Source organism: Excalfactoria chinensis, chromosome 3 (assembly GCF_039878825.1).
Source record: "Excalfactoria chinensis isolate bCotChi1 chromosome 3, bCotChi1.hap2, whole genome shotgun sequence".
NCBI lineage: Eukaryota > Metazoa > Chordata > Aves > Galliformes > Phasianidae > Excalfactoria > Excalfactoria chinensis.
This window is the reverse complement of record NC_092827.1, coordinates 39,943,920-39,963,532: the sequence shown is the minus strand read 5'-3', so window position 1 is coordinate 39,963,532 and position 19,613 is coordinate 39,943,920. Positions and strand designations below refer to the sequence as shown.

General features: G+C 38.4%; 1 protein-coding gene across 1 annotated transcript in view; it reads left to right on the top strand.

Annotated features, from left to right (window-relative positions):
* PREP (prolyl endopeptidase) overlaps positions 1-19,613 on the top strand; it is a 90,523-nt gene that overhangs the window by 61,370 nt on the left and 9,540 nt on the right. Inside the window, exons 11-12 of the mRNA XM_072333085.1 lie at positions 12,201-12,337; positions 18,286-18,380. Coding sequence (XP_072189186.1) covers positions 12,201-12,337; positions 18,286-18,380 — 232 coding nt within the window. The remainder of the gene's footprint in view (positions 1-12,200; positions 12,338-18,285; positions 18,381-19,613) is intronic.

Here is a 19,613-nt window from a genome sequence, read left to right as displayed (position 1 = left end):
TAACAGCATATGGAGTTTGACTCCTGTCTTGATCTCATGGGATGAGGGAATAGATTTAATACTTGGGGAAACAAGTTGCTTATTATTGTTTGTTTCAATTTTATTCATTTTTATTTCCTTGTGATTTCATATTGCAGGGGGGAAGAAGACTAAGAAATACTGTGAGGGAGGCGGGAATGTAAGGAAGTGCATGGGTTTTAGTACTTGCCACAGTGCAGCAGGCCACCTACCCTCTTCCAAGGGGAAAATAAACTCTGGACTGTTTCACTTCATCAAAACCCCCAAGATGAGTCTGAAGTCTTTAGCTTAGGGCTTTTCTGGCACTTTGGTAATGGCTGTGGTTTTGGCACTTAGTCAGCAGTCTTGCTCTGGCGGGCATCAACAAAATCATAGCGACAACTGTGGCAGCATTGGCAGTATGCCTACATAAATTTAACTTCTTACACCCTTGGCATGTGATTCCTGTGAACACCACTTTAATCTGCCATTAACTCTTCTTCTTGCAGGTCAGTGAGGAAGCAACTCAAAACACAATCTTTAGGTTTTAAGGTTCTGTATCTCTTTAAAGCCAGAAGTTAGTATATTGGAAAATTATTTATAGGGCAGCCATATTGCACTCCATTTTAAGGTGAAAATTTGTGCTTGTGAAGGATGTTATGTCTAGAAGAGCAATTAGTGAAGGATTTCCCATAATGACCTTAAATGATCTTGAACTTTTGAAGCTAGCCTAAGCAGAAGCAATGCACTCAAATAATCCATACCAGTAATTCTGGCAGATTGTGATATTCCCTAAGTCTGAAGGTGAATAGAGTAGGAACCAGATCTTCATAATCCACGCAGGAGGGATGTAGTAATTTAATTTGAACTGGATTGGCAAAGAAAGCAATGCAGTTTTCCTGTTTTAAGACCTAAATGTCCAAAGTTGCTCTCTCCCCTTCTTGCATTCTACATAGCATTGTCGTACAGTTTAGGATGTTGGGAGTTTGTGTTCAGCGGAATGCAGAATAATAGAAGTGTTGTTTGGGGTGGAGGAGTACAGAGTTGCTCTTAGGAAGAATTAACACAATACCAGACCACACAGTTTGCATGGATAATATTAAAATTCCAGTCTCTCTCTTTCTGTGATCATCATACAGGCTTTGTGATTTGCTATTCCCAGGCTTTCTAATATGAGATTTTGTGTGCAGAGAATTGAAGAACTTCTTAAAATGCTAGTTTGCAGAACCTTCATTAAGCCAGCAGTGTGCTCTTGCAGCCCAGAAGGCCAGCTGTGTTTTGGGCTGCATTAACAAAGGGGTTGTCAGTGGGGAGAGGGAGATGATTGTCTCCCTCTACTCATCTGGAGTACTATCTCCAAGCCTGGGGCTCCCAGTACAGGAAGGATGTGGAGCTCTTAGAGTGGGTCCAGAGGAGGGCCACTGAGGTGATCAGAGGGCTGGACTGCCTCTCCTATGAGGAAGCGTTGAGAGAACTGGGATTGTTTAGCTTGAAAAAGAGAAGACTCCAGGAAGTCCTCATTGTTGTCTTACAGTACTTGAAGGGAGCTATAAACAGCAGGGGGAAAGATTGTTCACAAGGGTGGATAGTGATATGACAAGGAGGTTTTAAACTGAGACAGGGGAGGTTTAGGTTTGATATTAGGAGGAAGTTTTTCACACAGAGGTTGGTGACTCACTGGAACAGGTTGCCCAAGGAGGTTGTGGATGCCCCATCCAAGAAGGCATTCAAGGCCAGGCTGGATGTAGCTCTTGGCAGCCTAATTTAGTGGTTGGTGACCCTGCACATAGCAGAGGGGTTGAAACTGAATGATCATTGTGGTCCTTTTCAACCCAGGCCATTCTATGATTCTATGATTCATGTTAAATCATAGCAGGTTAACTAAAATGTGTTGTGAAGTATTCTTATGCCTTACTCAGTAGAACCTTTGATTGAACTTGTAATGGTTTGTTTTTCACTTTTGTAATGAATAGAGATATTAGTTGGCATGTTTGATCCCAAGCTGCATTACATGCTCCATTTCTTTCTCAGAATTTCCTAAAACACAACATAGAATCACATGGATTAAAACAGCTGTAATCATTGAACCTAGTGTAGAGAATCCATTTTGATATACAGGAGCTTTATACAACTGCAAAGGAGATGATTATTTTATAGCCTTCTAAGTCTTAAGTTATTGCATTGTTAGCAGTGAATAAAAACAGTATAGATTTCTACAGTAAGTGACTAAATACATTTTACCAACAAGAAAAAAGATTAAAAGTGTTCTTCACAGATTTTTCCCTTCTCTTTTTTTTTCCCACCATTCATATTCACTCCTGTTGTAGTTCTTACATCCAGTAATTAACCATGGACACATCACTGTTTTAATTATCTCCCTTACAAAATAAGTAAGAATTCTCTGTAATGATTCTCAGTGGGAATATTCTCACAGCTCTTATTTTCCCCTTTTTATAAGCTGTTGGTGTTATTTCTCAAAGGTAGTGAGGAATACTAACTCAGTTTTACAGGAACAAAAACATTCAGGATGAGATTTGTCTATAGTTACATGCTGATGTGCCAGGGTTTCTTTTTTTTCATATGGGTTGCTCTTCTTTTTGCTGATGCCAGGAGCTGATGCTTCAGATGCAATCAGAAAACTGTTAAGTAAGTTTTTGGTATCACATATGTGCCAGTTCATAGAACTTTAGCATCAGTTTAAAAAACATACAGAAGAAAAACGAATTAAAAAAAAAAAACAACAAAACACAAAAACACAAAAAGAAATCCAACCAAAAAACCTAAACATCACCCACTCCCAGTATCTCCAACAATGTTAAATCCTGACTAAAGAATGTCTTTTGATCAGTATAGTATACACAGGTCTCATAGAGTGGCAGAATAAAGCAGTTGCATTCTATACTGGTGAAGGATCAAATGCAGAGTGCTTCCACAAACGTCTGTTGTTCCCAACCTTCTTTATGGCTCCTCAGGTCTTGTTCAGACTCACGCAGTAATAAAAATGAAAAATCTTACCATACTAACGACTGTATGTGTAATTGTCCTCTGAAAGAAAAAAGCGATAACTACCAGCTTTCTTTTCTCTGTCTCTTTCTTGAGGCTAAAATCAACTTTGCTGGCATGCCAGTGCATTGCTCATAATGACAGTGTTCCTCTGCAGTTATGGGAATGTTTTTTTTTAATCCATCCTTGCTCGCTCATTACTTTGCCTCACAGGACCTATCTAGGACAGGGTTAAATTGTGATTTAATGCTGCACAGAGGACAGCTCTCTCTGGGACTATAGTCATTAGTTTTATTCACTTTATACACTGGCAAAAGGACATTAGGTGATTGCAGCTGTCAGACCTCACTGATTTGGATCAGAATTCAAGCCACTGATTTGGCAGGGAAAGGCATAGTATAGTATAGTCCTCTTGAATAGTCATTAAGTCATTAAGAAGAGGATTTGCCCTTAATAAATTGTATGGTCTCACCAGCTGTTCCTGAAGATTTTTCCATGATTCTATGAAATTTTATTACATCATGGCGTTATGAAAGGCAGAAAGGAAGCTTATTTTCTTTCATTCTTTTTGTTTTCTCTACTATGAGACTTCTCTTTCTGAGATCGTATAAAGTATAAGTTGAAATGATCTTTTGAGGTTATTTTTTACATTGCAGTTAAAGAGATTGGATTATCTCTTTTTCTACGGGAGAACCAACTGTTACTGCCTAGCATGGGATGTTGCAATCTGAAAAGCCTCTGGCAGAGCTGCTGTGATAACAGGACAGAAAAACCAGGGAGGGGAAGAAACTGGAGCGTGTGTATGCAGTGGCAATGTGGTCATGTATCCATGTGCTAGAGCACATTACTTTTAAGACAGGTCACAGTTATGGTTTCTAAGACAGGCCACTTCTGCCTGTACTATTCCAGACTGGCTTTTATCCACTTGGTTGTTAAAAACCTCCATTTTCCCTAGGCAATTTGTCCCAGTGGTTCACTGTATTTATTGTTAGAAACCTCTTTTTTTGCAGGGCAAAGAGGAGTCTGCCACAAGGTTTTACCTAAATTCTCTGGCTACTCTTGCAATGCATTGCTTTGTGTCCCTCACAGACAGGGTTCTTTTCTTTAGAATATAAACATCTGCAGCCTGCTCAGTTTTTCTAGACAGCGTTATCTTCTGTTCTTCTTCCTTTTCCCTGCATTCGCTAAATGTTCCGGATGTGATATGACATGCTAAGCAAAGTAACTGTAGCTGAGGTTTGCAAATTCTAAGTATGGTAGAATGAGTTGTTTCATTTGTTATATTCCTGTTGTAGGTAAGAATTCTGCTCATACATGCCAGTTAAGTTAAGTGGATTTTTCTTGCCTGGAAGTTCCTTGTTTGCTCACGTTCTGTTTGACATGTTCTGTACTTCTCATTTGCTTCTCTGAATTATTTTAGTCAGTTCTTTCCCATCCTGTAGGTGATTGCACCTGTCCTAACATCGTGCTGCATTTTTTGCCATACTGGATGTTGTTTTACTTTTTCATGTAGCTTTGCCTTGTGTTCTCTTTGCAAAAAAGCACTCCCTTGCTGCCTCTTTTCTTCTGGAGAGTCTTAGTATTTCCTATTAGCAATGAAATTTCCCCACAGTTCCCCCTATTCCACTTAAGTACTTCACAGTGAGTGAATTTCTCATCCTGAACAATGTCCTTGTGGGACACCAAGGAACTGGGGTGTTTTCAGAACAGAAATGACTCTGGCAGAGCTGAGGGGTTTGTATTTGTGAGCCCCAGGCCTCTAAACGCACACAAGTTAGTAACTAGCTTATATTAGGCTTGACATACAACTGATGCAGAAACATTTAAGGTAGTACAGCAGCCTACAGAGAACAAACTGGAAAGTAATCTTTATTTACTTGTGTTATTGAAGCACTTTGGAGGCTTAGTCATGGACTATGTTCACCTGTACACTGAAGTGCCATGTACAGACAGGCCATTAGCAGGGCCCCTTGCCAACTACACCTTGAAAGCAAGACAGTTCAAGAAATTATGTTTCTGGGCAGTTAGTAATAGAAACTGTGTGTTAATTACATGGAAGTATTGGAACCAAATTATAATTAGCACTATTTAAAAGTAGTGAAAAATACCCATAAACTTTTTACAGATATTATAAAAGCCTGATAAATTTCTGCTTGATCCTTATTGACAGAAAATCTGAATTTCTGGTGTTAAATAACATTAATCACCTTGGTGGAAGATAGATAAATAGAGCTGAGTGGTGAATATTGCTGTTAAATAGTAATTCCAGGTGTTGGTGGGATCTCGAGTTGACTTGCTTCAAACACTGTAACTAAGTTGTCTGTAACCTGGGGGCTCTCTACAAAGTAAGTAAAGCTTTATGACTACTGCTCTGAGCAGACTCAGCTATTGGAAGGTAAAAAGGGAAGCAAATGGTGGCGCATTTGTGAACTGATGACTCTTACTTCCGCTGTGAATACAATTGGCTTAGGAAAGAATGGATATTATGCAAGATGATCATATAACAGCTATGAGTTATGTTAAAATGACACAATCTTGGTGCATTCTGAAAGAATGCTTTTTCTAAGAAAAAGGAGAGAAAGTAGCAGCTCTCTTTCCACCCAGCACAGTTCAGTCACTAATTACATGAGGTTGTTTTTTTTTCCTTTGGATATTTATCTGTCTATGATCCAATACAAATTCATCAGGGCACAATTTTATTAAGGGTAATCTAGTTTGCAACTTCATTTATCAGTTGATTTTATTTTATCAACACTGCCCGGAGGTATTGATAGAATATCATCTTTCCTTTGGTTTCTGCTCTGTCCTGGAGGCACATCTTAGAAAATTTGTAGGACAAGAGAAACCTCCTAGAAGCATAATTATAGCAACTCGTTTTTTACCCATATTAGGTGAATAATATAAAGAAATAGATTTCCTGAGTCCTGACTTGCTTTTCTCACATGCACAGAAAAATGGCTGGATAAATTCTTCCTGACAACTACAGCTTGCTTTTCGGCCAAATGCTTTTGGAAGTAATAGTGCACAGTGTTTGTTGGTAATGACTTAGAATGCCCAAGATACAGAAAAGGTTCAAAGGGTAATGGTAGAATACCTGGAGCTGAGGAATCTTTTACCTCTAGAAACATCCCTGAAGTTTTTCTTCCACTTCTTGGAGTACTTTTGAGCTACTAACAGTCACTGAAGTTGCCTTGCAGCAGTTAGACATTTCATCTCTTTTGTGATTCTTAATATTTGAATTCTTTGACTGATAAAAAAGTATATTGAATTTTACCACCTTTTCAGATATTGCCCATGAAAGGAAAGATCGGTACAAACTGTACATAGTTTTACTGTTTTAATAGACAAGTTTATCTTCCATCCCCTTGTTTTTTTCCTCCTTGTTCCAACATTATTATAGAGATGCATTAGCATATCCCTTAGTGTTTCTTTTATGAAGTACCTTCAAGCCTTGTGATGTCTGTCTTGAAATTGCATCATAAAGTGACATTTTTCAAGGTTTCAATGTACTAGTTTGTTGTCATCCCCCCCACCCCCACACACACGGTTGTTAAAGCAATATCAAAACCCCCCTGTAAAAAACAACTAACTCATTCTCATCATTCTTTTCCGCTTCCTGCTCCTCACTGGGTGATTTTTCTTCATCATAGAAAGAGTACTGCAAATCTGAAAACAGCAAATTTGCAGAAGGGAGAAGGCATTTGCAGAAGGGCAGCTGAACTGAAGAAGACATCTTTTCTAAAAGTTCATCTCCTCTGTCATCAGGAGGCTGCTTTTCATCCCAGTGGATGGGTAGAGAAACAGGTTCTTCTAAGAGATTTCTCGATTATTTTCGCAGTGCTTTTGAAAATGTCTGTAGTGAGTGCTCTTCCTTCTGGATTTTACCTGCATTAATTTCTGCTGTACTGAGTCACTTTGGCTCCTGTCCAGCTCTGTATTTAGCAAGCTTTGCAACCAGCACAGAATTGCTTTGAAGCTAATTTAAGAAACTTAAAGAAGATTGATTAGGATTTCCCTCTGAAGAAGGGAAACCGCAGATGCTGTGGATTTGCTGTGTAGTGGCAATAGGCTGCCAGATCTACGATGCTCTTCGGACACCTCTTTTTTTATAGTCGAGTGCTTGTCACTGCTATCATAGATGGAGCATTTCTTCTGTGGAGTGCTATGCAGCCTGCAGTACAAAACCAGGGGGTTTTGTTGGTTTGTTTTGTAATGTCAGAAATTATGAGAATTTGAATGTACTGTGCAGAGGTTGTGTTCATAGCCAAGCACTGGGAGGGAGAATCCTGATTCTATGGCAGTCTATGAGACTGTCACCTTCTCACCTCAAGCAAGGAGAGTATTTCCCCCTGCCTGCCAATACTGATACTTTCAGGCTTGCTGGTGTAGGGTCTTTGTGATTTGCCTCCTTGAAGTGCTGAGCAGCAGTTATTACAATCTATCAATTTTAAGTGTTGCTGTACAGCAACCTCTGGTGCTGTCTGTGCACAAGTTCGACCTTTCTTCAGGGACTACTCCATTAGGTTTACCCTTTCAGTCTTCTTTGAAATACAGTTGTATGGAATTTCAACAAAGCTTGTGCAGTGTTTGGGAAAACTAATGACATTACATGTTTCAGATTTCTTATACTTTTCTTAACTGCAAAGCATGAATTTTGGCATGAGTGCAGTGAGACATCTTCATTTTGCAGTTAATGAAGGGAATACTGCAGATGAATCTGAACGTGTGAAATGTAGTCCCAGGAAGTTAGAAATGAAGCGGTCATTTCTATTGATCATCTGCTCAGCACAGGTATGCTCGGGTCACCCTACTTGTGTGTGCTGGGACTGAAGAGAGCAGCCATGAGTGAAGGGGATGTTCCTGTCTGCAAGCACAAAACAATAGCTGAACTTCACAAGTCTGCTACATCCTGTTCTTTTTCAAAAGGAAAGAAATGAATTCAATAAAACACTAATTGACAATAGAACAAAAGTCTGTTTGAAGGCATTGTCTTGGTATTGCTGTATTTAAATTATGGTACAGATGTTTTTAATAAGGCCTGTTCTATTATGGTTTATGTGCCTTAGTTACTTTTCGTAACGTTCTGCGGCGTTTTGGCACAATGAATGTCAGTGCACTGACAGATACAACTTTTACCTGGTTTGGATCAAGCACACAAAGACATGGAAAGAATTGATATCTCTGGTATGTAGTAACTAATCTTGAAAGAGAGGTTGAGAGACATTTTTAGAATCACAAGCAGCTTTCTAAGAATGATTAGCCTATTGTGACTTAGAGAGTGTTTCAAATCCCAAGTCAGAAGTTTCTTTTCATATGTAAAATTAACATATTGTCTTCAAAGAATAATTACGTCTGAAAAGTTGCACAAAACACTTTTTAATTGGAATTTAATTATTCTTGCTATTAACTAGCATGTTAAAAATTATAAAAGATTTCTAGACATTTAGATGTGTTTCACGGCTTAAAAAAATTGCATTAGACTTACTTAGATTATTTTGGGCTTTTTTTTTTTATATTCTGTGATTCAAAGCAGTATTTCAAATCCTGTGTTGAATCTTACCTTAAAATTGGTAGAAGTTTGGCGTGGATTTTTTTGCCTAGGGGGATTTTCAATTTTATAGCTATATAGCTTTAAGTATTTTTAGCTGAGTGATGCAGTGTTGTACTCGGGCAGATTCATTTTATTTATTTGTTGTGATGATCATATCACTTCCTTTAGTGCTATAAGATACCGACTTGGTATTTATTCACAGAAGTGCATGGTGAATGGGTGCCAAAATTATTTTTAATTCAATGCGTGAGTTCTCGCTGTCTGAGCATATTATCTCTGTAGACAAATAAAATGGAAAACCTGGCTTTTCAACTGCTCTCTTCCAAAGTCTGCTAACTTTTCAGAAGCTGAATTATGAACATCTGCTTCCTGGCCTTTTGTGAAGAAGGGAGGATGCTCTTGTTGTCATTACAGAGGCAAAAATGGATAAACTAAGGATCTTTCTGAATTTGTATCTGTATCTGTAGTGCTGGGTGTTGGTTGTCCTATTCCTTAAGCAAAGATCATGTAACATAAATTCTGTGTGCTTTTAACAAACAGGAATTAAGAGGGCAAAGACTGCCACAGAACTGAATGCACAGCACACTTTTTATTCTCATTAGCTGCTAAGTAAATTTGCAAATCATTTATATGTAGACCTTACTGAACAGGATTGGAAGTAAGCTTCTAGTGTCTGTTTTAGATCAAAAATTGAGTGTAAATTGTTTTGAAGTGCTAAGGCTTGTTTATTTAAAGCAAAAAGAATAGAAACCGTATGTACTAAAGAGGAATAACAAATATTGTTGTGTGTAGTTTTTATAGTTTAATTTTCAGGTGCTTTGTAGTAATGAGTAGATGTGCAAGCAATGTTGCTTTCTCTCTGGATCATGCTAATTAGAATAAGGTTTCTAAATTCATGCCTCATGTTCCAGCATCTGAATTAAGAGAGATTCTTTCTGGCAGTGAGAGCCCAGGCCATGTGACACAAAGGGAGTTTAGTGTGAGTCAAAGTTATGCTTACAACTATTTCAGGGCTCCTCTGCTGCTCCCACACATGCTCTGAGAATAGCCTGAGAGGCTGCACGCAGCAGAAGCACCCTGCCAGCCACACACTGTTGCTGGTACACTCCTGGAGACTGAAAATATTTATTCTCAGCATTTCACACCTCCCTCCCGTACTACTTCTACAGTTTCATTCTTCCCAGTATGTCTGACGCATTGTCCTCAAAGTGGTTTTGGAGGGAAAAATATTGCTTTTTATATGTGCTAATGGCTCTAGTGATGCGAGTCTTCATTTGGAAATATGTGAGCGATGAGTAACATAATGCGACTGGCACAAGTGGATCACTCTGCACTGCGATAAAGCAGAAAACCATAGGACCCTTCTGTGAGCAGTTACTCTTGTAAAAACCGTCAGCTTCTAAAATTAGGCATGAAGTGCCATCACGGGAAGGTTTTCTCTTCAGGGCTTGCCCTTTCCAGTTTACCTTAATCTTTGAGATAGAAGCACAGCCCTTTATTGGTTGCATAAATAAACCATTGGACTTGCTTCAGAGATAACACCCAATTTAAAGGTGAGATTGAATCAGTTGTTGAAAATAGTCTATTTGGAGAAGCTTAAATAGGTTCACATATCTTGGTGTCTCACTGAATTGATTTTTTTTCCCGCCTCCCATTTGTTCCTCTCAGAGAGGGAGGTAATGATTATTTCAGTAAAAATAGGAATGAAAACCCTTACATTGCAAATGTCACCTTGACATGCAGTTTTTCAGTCTGGTTTATTTTTTTTTTTGGATGAGTTTGCATTTACCGGCATGTTATTTAATCCTAACTGATGATGACAAAAGCCTTGCTGAAGTCATTTTCCAGAGAGTTCTATAAGGAAAAGAGAAGGTCCAACAGCATTGTTACTGGAAACACAGGAGGGCCAGGTGCGTGCGTTGTGTGAATTGCCAGCAACTGGAGTAGTTGGAGAGTATTTTAGAGAGGAGTCTCTCTGGAATGCCTTAGATGGTCTCTTGCCCATCAACTATTTTATTTGTTTATAGTGTTCAATTTGTTTGCAATGTCTTCATATATATTTTGATTGTTCACTTGTAGTGATCCCTGATGAGTACTTCAGCAGTAAGGAGATGTTTGTGGCAGGAGCTGGGAAGGGTTATTTCATTTATGCAAAAATGCCTTCAGCTTTTAGTTCTGATTTAAGCCTACAAGACTCAGTGAAGCCTTCAGATATTGACACAGTGTCTTTTGAAATTTCTCACACATCTTTAGCCACGACCAAACTAAAATCAAATGTGATTCTTCCTTTTTTTTTTTTTTACATGCCATGTGGCTTTCTGTTTCACGTTACAAGCAGTACTCAGAATAAATATGTTGGGAGAGATCGTATTACTGGTGGGGTTCATTAGTTATAAAAACAGATCCTGTTGATCACATAACACTTTGTATGATAGGTTTCTTTCCTCTAAAGCTGAGGAGGTTGTAAACATACAATGAAGAAAGGTTGTAGTTCTGTTACTTTGTTCTGATTAGACTGGAAGCCACAAGTGTTGATACCAAACACAAAACAATGAGCTTTAGGATAAGCAGTAAACTGCATTCATGCCCATGTTTTGTTTGACTGTCAAAGTAGAATATGCTAGATCCTAAACTAGAAAATGCATGCAGATACATGCATCTAAATAACAAGATGAAGAAATTCTGCTAAGCAATTGCTGCGGATGTTTCTATATGTGAAATTTAGCTTTTAAGTTACTACAGTGCTGTGACTTATTATAGCAGAGAGGCACGTAGGAAAGCATATGCTGCCTGTGGATGCTTGGTTCTTTGCAAGCAGATTTCCTAAAAGCCAGCAGATAGCTCTGTTGTCCTGCCAGGTGGGTTTGGGGGTTCTGTAGTGCCAGCACTCCTGGTCCTAGCTGCTGGGAAATGCCTGGAAATATGCCAAATATGACAGAGGTGTCTGTTGTGGATTACATTACCACCGTGATTAGGGGAATTTGAGACAACCTGGAAAGACTTGCCAGTGCTCGATCCATGTTTGCAGGATACAGTCCTGCTGTTATGAGTTTATGGTGCGTGCACAAGTGTTGAATAGTCACCTTTTTGATGCTTTCACAAGGTTTAATAAGAAACAGGTTTTTCAGCTATTCAAGGTTTATTCTTTTGATTTGAGTCTGGTGTGTGGAATGACTCTGTTGAGAAATGTTATTAATGTATTAACAGTGTTAACAAAATGTATGCCAATACATTGATACCAAAAACTTAATTCTATGGCTTTTTTAAATATCTTTAGCCTTTTTCTCATGGTTAAATTCGTTTTTACAAGCAAATACTGCTGCATTTCAGCAGACAACATAAAGTCTTAAAGGAGTTTTACATATTTTGTCTGGGAGTCGCATAGCTATTTCTTACCCAAAACAGTACGTTTGCTTGGGTCTCACTAAGCCGCTACCCTACAATGAGTTGCTTCTTCTCTGTACACTGTTCTCTAGTGTTTGAAATGTAGAGTTTTTTAAAATGAGAGATTTTGGGGAATATCTTAGATTAGAAATCTGGTTAATAGACATACCGTTTGTATTGTCACGTTTTGATGTTTTTCAGAGCTATCTAGCAACCATGCAGGTGATGGCTTGATCGTTTCACATTTCTTCTTGTCTTGTCTTAGGTTTTCTACCCTAGCAAAGATGGTACTAAGATCCCCATGTTTATTATTCACAAGAAAGGAATTAAATTGGACGGTTCTCATCCTGCCTTCTTGTATGGATATGGAGGCTTCAACATATCAATTACACCAAGCTATAGGTAAGCAGTGGGGTATCTTACACCTTCTGAAGCAATCTGATGTTAACAACTGTCAGAAAGGACTAAGAGCTGGTTGGACTCAGATCTGCAAAGTTAAGGGTTTCAGGTCCTTGAGAAGTAAGATGGAATTGCAAGGGCTGCAGAGCAGAGTTCAGGCATCATTTGTTTGTTTTCTTAGTTGTGAAATCAAGGGACTTGCCCAGAATCACAGGATACATTTCTGTCAGAGTAGAGAAGTTCTGTGCTCTTCTCAGGTTTACAGCAGGCACAATACTCTGTGAATTATAGCTTAACCACTTCCTGCTTTGTCATTGAGCTCAACAGAAAAGACATAATACATTGAAGTGCTGAACCGATACTATAGAAAGTTTCCTTTTTACCAAATATGTCTTAAATATTAAAGAAAATTCTTGTGTACTTTAAATTATAAAAATTCACATGTATTTTCATATACTTCTGTGGAGGTTGTCAGAAGCAAAATCATACTGTGTTCCTATGTAATTGAGAAAAGACAACTTTGTCTGGAGGTAGGTTTGATAAAGGCTCTGCATATGCAAAGCAATGTGTTGTAAACCAAAAATGCTGCTTACAAAACAGGATTTGTAGCTCTCCAAAGCCATAACCTATATTGAATACATCTCCTCGTTTAAAGAAAAGGCTTATTTCCTCTGCACGGGAATTCAAATAGACTTAGCAAAAGTGGCACTGATTGTCTTAGAGCTTTGATGTATAACAACTGTTTCTAAGCAAGGCAGAAGTAAACAGAAATGCAAAGGGCTGAATGGAACACTGTTTTTCAGATAGAAGGCAGCTCACTAATACGAAAATAATCTATTATCAAATCATCCTGTTAAGTTTGTGTGCTACCAGTCTTCTTTTAGAGTCAGTGTATTTCAAGAAATCCTTTGTAGTGCTTGCTCTTCCAGGTCACAGTGATTGTATTTCCAAGTAGGATTTACAGTCTCTGGTGCTTTATATCAAATACCTTGCCTAACAATGGACCTCACATCTTGCACTTTGTGATTACTGGAAAGTATTTTATATGCCTTGTAAAGCTACTTTTTTAATTTCCTGTGGTTTTTTGTGAGACAATTATATAACCAGAATAGGTTTTAAATTCCCTTTTAGATTAGACTCAAGCACTGATTTATTATGGTCTATTGTAGATGCTGAAAACTGCGATAAAAATTACCATGTTTTCTTTTCCAAAGTAAATATAATGTATTTATTGATTTGGGATAAAATTTCATGTGCTGCAGAGCCAACGTGAGTTGGCTGCTGGCAAAAGGAGTGGAAGGTATCCCATGGTCCCTTGTTCCACCTCAATTTCATTAGCCCTGATGTTTGCTGGAATTTTTTCTAAGCTCATTACCTTCACACTCCTAGCAAAAAGGATGGGTGGCTTTTTCTGCCACTTGGGCAAGTTGAAATTTTACTTGTAGAAGCCCAGCATTAGCAAGCAGCAAGAAAGTGCAGCTAACAGAAGAAGGGAAGATGGGAGAAAGGAGCAGTAGCCTGTATCTTTCAGAGCCCCATGAAACTGTACTCTTAAATAAGAGTATGAATCTGAAACAATACCTTAAAAGTAAGAAGCACAGAGAACTATCAGTCTCTTTTAATAAATACATTATTCCACCAATAATGTGAAGAAGACACAGGTGATCTCTATCTCCCTCCTCATTCTTTCCTTGTAACAGCAACACATCTCTTCTTAGCCTTTCAAAAAAGAGAGAGAGAGAGACCAAGGCCTTGGAATGCATCTTTACTGTTTATAAACTCAGAGTTGCACACTTGATGAGGAAGAATGTTCTGGAAGTAAGCAGGTGTAGAGCGAACAAAGGCAATGACAGAGCCTTTATTTGAGAAATAGCTGCTATAGGAAAAGTTATCACAGAGAAAATACCTCACCCCTCTCAGTAGTAGTTTGGAGAAAGGGGTGAGCTGAGGAATGGAGCTTTCTCCTGTTTGTACTCTCGCATTGTAGAAGAAAAGGGTGGGAGGAAGGGGGACCCATGCAGACTCAGATTGCACACACACTCCCAGAAACACTGATGAGACAGAAAAGGTAGCTCTAGCCCCCCCCCCCCCCCCCCCCCACAAGCCCCACTACAAGCCATCACATGCTCATGTGTTGGTTCAGGCTGTGACCTTGGAATTCCACTACAGTAGGCAAGATCAGGAAAGGAAATTGTAATAGAGAAGTTATGTCAGAAAGACATGACTTCCATACCTAGTAGATTCAATGCATAACTATGTCCCTGTTACTATACACTACGGTATTCAGGAGTTGTTCCCAGTTCCTACTTCTCATGTCATAGAATCATCTTGGTCAGCAAAGATCTTTAGGATCACCAAGTCCAACCATCAGCCTGACCTACCAGATCCCATCACCAAACCAGATCCCTTAGTGCCACATCCACGCAACACATAAATACTTCCTGGGATGAGAACTGCATCTCTGCCATGAGCTGCCCATTCCAATGCTTAACCACCATCTCCATGAAGAATGTCTTTCAAATATCCAGCCTAAACCTCCCTGGTATGTTTTTAGACTGCTGATTTTTTCCAGTGACCATCTTCTGTCCTATACTGCTTCAAGTCAGTATAATATTTTCTTGCTGATATTTTGCATCCATCAATGTTAGCCAGCTCTTCAAAAGTGATATTGCTTTTCACTTATTCTCTCATACGTACACACGCACAAAAAGTCTTTTCCCCTGAAAGCAATAGAAACAAATCAACAAGTAAGAGGATCCAAAAATAACTATGAGAATGATAGGCCAAAGTCATTAAGTCAGTTACAGCAGTGTTTTATTTTTGAATGCAAGCATGCATCTTTTATGTGTTCCTCTTGACCAAAGAGCTGTATTCAGTAGCATTTCTAAAATGTGCACACTAGAGCACTGTCATTAATTATATACAGACTGCATAGTGAGTGCAAGTTAAAATTGATGGAATTGGCACCTGTGGCTTGGCAGAACTGCTGTGGTAATGCTATTGCAAACCCACCAATAATGCCTCAGATTCTGCTAATTACACTGCAGGAAACAGCATGTGTCCCCGTACTGTTCTGCGGGTGCCTCTGCAGGTGCAGTAGAAGCAATTTCTCATGCACCCAGAAATACAATTGATTGTGAAGTAGACTGTGAAATTGTATTTCACTGCTACAGGGCCCGATTCGACCAAGCCTTTAAGCACAGAGATGGTATGGGGAAAGTCTGTTAGCCCACAGAAAGGTCAAGCAATGCCACAGCCAGTGATGCAGAATGTGAGATTACTATTTTCTGTTTCTCTGTTACCATTTCCTCCTGCCCCATAAGAGCTAAGAAAGCAACAAAGTCCAGTGACTCGGGGACTGTGGGATTTTTTCCCTACCACCAATGCACCAGCCTGCATTTTTCTATCAGATGATGAGGAAATGGCTATTAGGACTGTCAGAGAGAAAAGGGAGCCAGACTTTTCCATACAGAAGGAGACAATTTCTAGACATCTAAGGCTACTGAACAGTTTACTGTGACTTAAACAGCAGGCTGACTTGAAATCAAATCTGGAAACAAGAATCTACTGGAAAAACGAGGAAATATCAGGGTTTGGATGAAAGTTGAATTTTGTGCTGATAATTTTGGATTTTTACTGTCTTAAAAGTTAGTCTATCTTAATTCCTTGAATTTAAAATTGACTTTGAGAAAACTTGTTATAAACACTAGGCACATCCACCTCAAAATATCAGTCAAGTTAGAGTCTTGTCTCTCTTTATTACTGATCATACCCAAGTGGGTATTAATTAATAGTTATTTGCAGTGACATTACTAGATGTTTGTGTTGAGAGTATGTCTGTAACATTATCAGAAGTGCCTAAATCCCAGTTGTACCAATAAGAGTGAACACAAATATACTAAGCCTTACTTACATTTTTGGCAATATAATTATTACTTCAATCTCTGGACTTCATCCTATTGAGGGTCTGTGAAATTGAAAGAGAGTTTGCTAAGGGAAATGGAGAGTAGCTGTGTATAATTAGTGACTGTGTTAGGAACTCTTCTGAAATTCAATATCTTAGGTGATGATAAGTCATTTTCAGGCCCTCTGAAAGCTATCACCAATGTAGCACCTGTTAGAGGAGTCTCCATGCACATGATGCACTCAAGAATTTGGTTCCATGTGGCTCTGACTGTTGGATTAAATATGTTGACTTCTCAGATAGGCATTGTTTCCTTTTCAGAAGATGGAAAGGGATGGCATGTTTTGTTTTTAAAATAATCTCAGACAATGTGTTTGGTAGCAAATTAATACCTCATCTTCAATTCCTCTTCCTCGCACCTTTGGTTGGTTACTCGATCGAGTAAGTTGCACTTAAACTTTCTATTGATTTTGTCTGGGACAGAGGCAAGGAAAAGTAGTGCAGTTTTCTGTGAGATTTTGCAGCTTTAACATAGCAGAATTTAAGAAGCCGCCATCTTATGGGACAAGCTATTGCAAGACTACTGTACATCATCGATGTGTTGCCCTGTAGAAATTGGACATCCTTGAGTTTGACAGAATAATGCTCTCTGACCTTTTCACAGTATGCCTATGGAATATCAATCTTATCAATGATCAGCATGTCCCAGTGATCAAAGGAAAAATACTATTCACAGTGATGAACTCAGGAATTGATTTTGCAGAAGCAGAAATCATTCATGCCATCTGATGGCCACAGATAGCTGATCTAGGAAGATTATTATTTTTTTCTGGCAGGTTATAAAAATGCTAAAGTCTCTTATTTGTTATCTTTCTGCTTTTTTTTTCCTTTATTTTCTTAATCTTTGGCACATAGATCAAAACCAAGTGCCAATACATACGTAATTGCTTTGTGAAGTATTTGCCATTGTAAAGTTTACTTGTCTTGGTATTACATCCACATGAGAAATGCTGTAAGACAACTGTCTTTCAGGACATTTCAGATGAGCAGCAGGGAGGGGCTTAAAGGTAAAAAGACCTAACCTTTGCTCTTGTGGTTGAATAGGTTTAAATTTTGCTGGCAGTGGTCTCTTGCATAAGCAAAAATTTCAAGTAAGAAAGGAGATTTAAGTAAATTCAACTAAAAAAAGAAATTTAAACCTACAAGAGAGGAGGAGAAACAACAACAACAACAACAAAAAAACTTCTTGGTATTAAGTTTGGATATTTACTCTTCTCCTTAACAATAACATAGTTTTAAATCTGGAGCTTCCGCTATGTTAAGCTACTGTCTCAATACATGAGAGATAAATATGTCTTCTTAAATATAACCTAAATTACTTAAATCCTTTTTAAAATAATACTAATAGCTTTCATACTTTTTGCAATTTGACTTCAGCTTTCAGTCAGGTTTGAGAGCTATTAGGGAAGGCAGAACTTTTACTTTTTATATTTAACAAATCAAGTGGAAAATAATGAGGAAGGAGACTAAGACTTGATTGAGAGCCTGGCACAAAATAAGGGCAAATACAGTTTTATAAAGGTCAAAGAAAAAGTGTTAAGCAGCAGTTGCATATACCAGCCCATAAACAAATGTCATGTGCTGATCATTATTCTTAATTCTTTGCTTTCCTCATTTGGGCTAAACTTTCCTCTCCTGGAAAAGCAAAGGACTCACTGAAGGGCAGCAGCTAAAAAGCCTTTGGGGTCCAGTGGTACAGCATAGCTTACTTGGTGTTTGAGAGGCAGAACCAGTGGTCGTTCTCCTCAAGGGTGTGAAACTAAAGAAGAGCAGAACAGCTCTGGTTCACTCTAAGAGGCTGCAGAGTGTTTCATTTCCATTGATAACCACTGAAAAGTACCTGGCTACTCAGGTTTGCCATCAGAGCAAGACTTTATTATTTTGTCATTGATCTTAGGACTTTCCTTCAAAGTATTTTTGTGAAAGTGGTAGGAACACAGGTAGTTAGGAATACATAATAATATTAATCCTCTGCTTGCTTTTTCAGTGTATCAAGACTTATTTTTGTGCGACACCTGGGGGGTGTTCTAGCAGTGGCGAACATCAGGGGTGGTGGTGAATATGGAGAGACCTGGCACAAAGGTAAATCAGTCCAAGCATAGGAACAAAACTGCAGGTCTAACAGGCTGATGTTTTCTTTCTCTTGTCCTTCTTCCATACTCAAGTCTCATTTCACCTTATATTTCCTCCATAGAAAAGTCATGGTTTTTTTTCTTATTTGTGTGATCTCTACCTTACCCAGTGTTATCTGAAATTTTCAGTGGATTTTCAGAGAATTTTTTGCATCCTAATTTGAATGGATTTGCAGAAAGTATTTTCCAAGAAAGTGAAAGCTAGTAGGTTTTTAAAAGCAAGATCGATTTCCTAGATAATAGCATTGGAAATTCAGATATTTATTGTGAACAATCTTCCAATCAAAGACTGTCTGTACTGCAGGAGATCTGCCTTACTTTCACGTATCTCTTACATTATTTGTAATGCACATGACCACACAGTTCTAGATCTGTGACAGTGACTAGATCTAGACAGTGCGACAGTCTATTTAGTCTTTACTGGTATCACAGAAAGAAATTAACCATTTGTAAAACCTTATAGAAGGTGTGAACTTTAGAGTTCAGAATGTACAAATGCTCGCTTTGTATGTTAGAAAACAAATATCAACAGATTTGATTTTACAAAATTTATGAATAGATCCTTTATTAGTGAGTGAGTGAGATTGTATTCATATGATCTTTAATCAGCTCCATGAGTGGCATGTCATGCACTCTGTACTTAGGAGACACAGCTTGTAGGTAGACATTTTTTAAGTGACTTCGGTGTTCCAGGTCACCTCTTAGCACCTTTAAAGTATTTCTCTCCCTATTTTTCCAGTACAGTCCTCACTTAAATCCTTTGTTTGTCAGCTTTTCTGGTTGTTGACAGTTTTCTGTGGGCCTTCACCAGAAGAAAAAGCTGAAGAAAGTCCCTCTCTGATATGCAATATAACCACCATTATTTAGTGATGATGCCTTACTCGTATCCCAAGAGTCTGGAGCATAGTTACTGGAGATGTTGTCAGTAAGGCAAATGCACCAGAACAGTGATGATGCAACATTTTGCATGGGGAGTAATCCATAATAACTTTGTATCAAACATAACAGTATTCCCAGATCATTACATCTTGATATTACCATTTCATCTGTGGTAACTTTTTGTCTGGGTCATTTCCTTACAATTGAGTTAAGAAGTAATGGTTTCATAAATAGAAGCTATATGTGCTTGCAGATGCAGGATATTATTGCTAAAGATGAAGTATCCTTCATTAATTTTAATTTG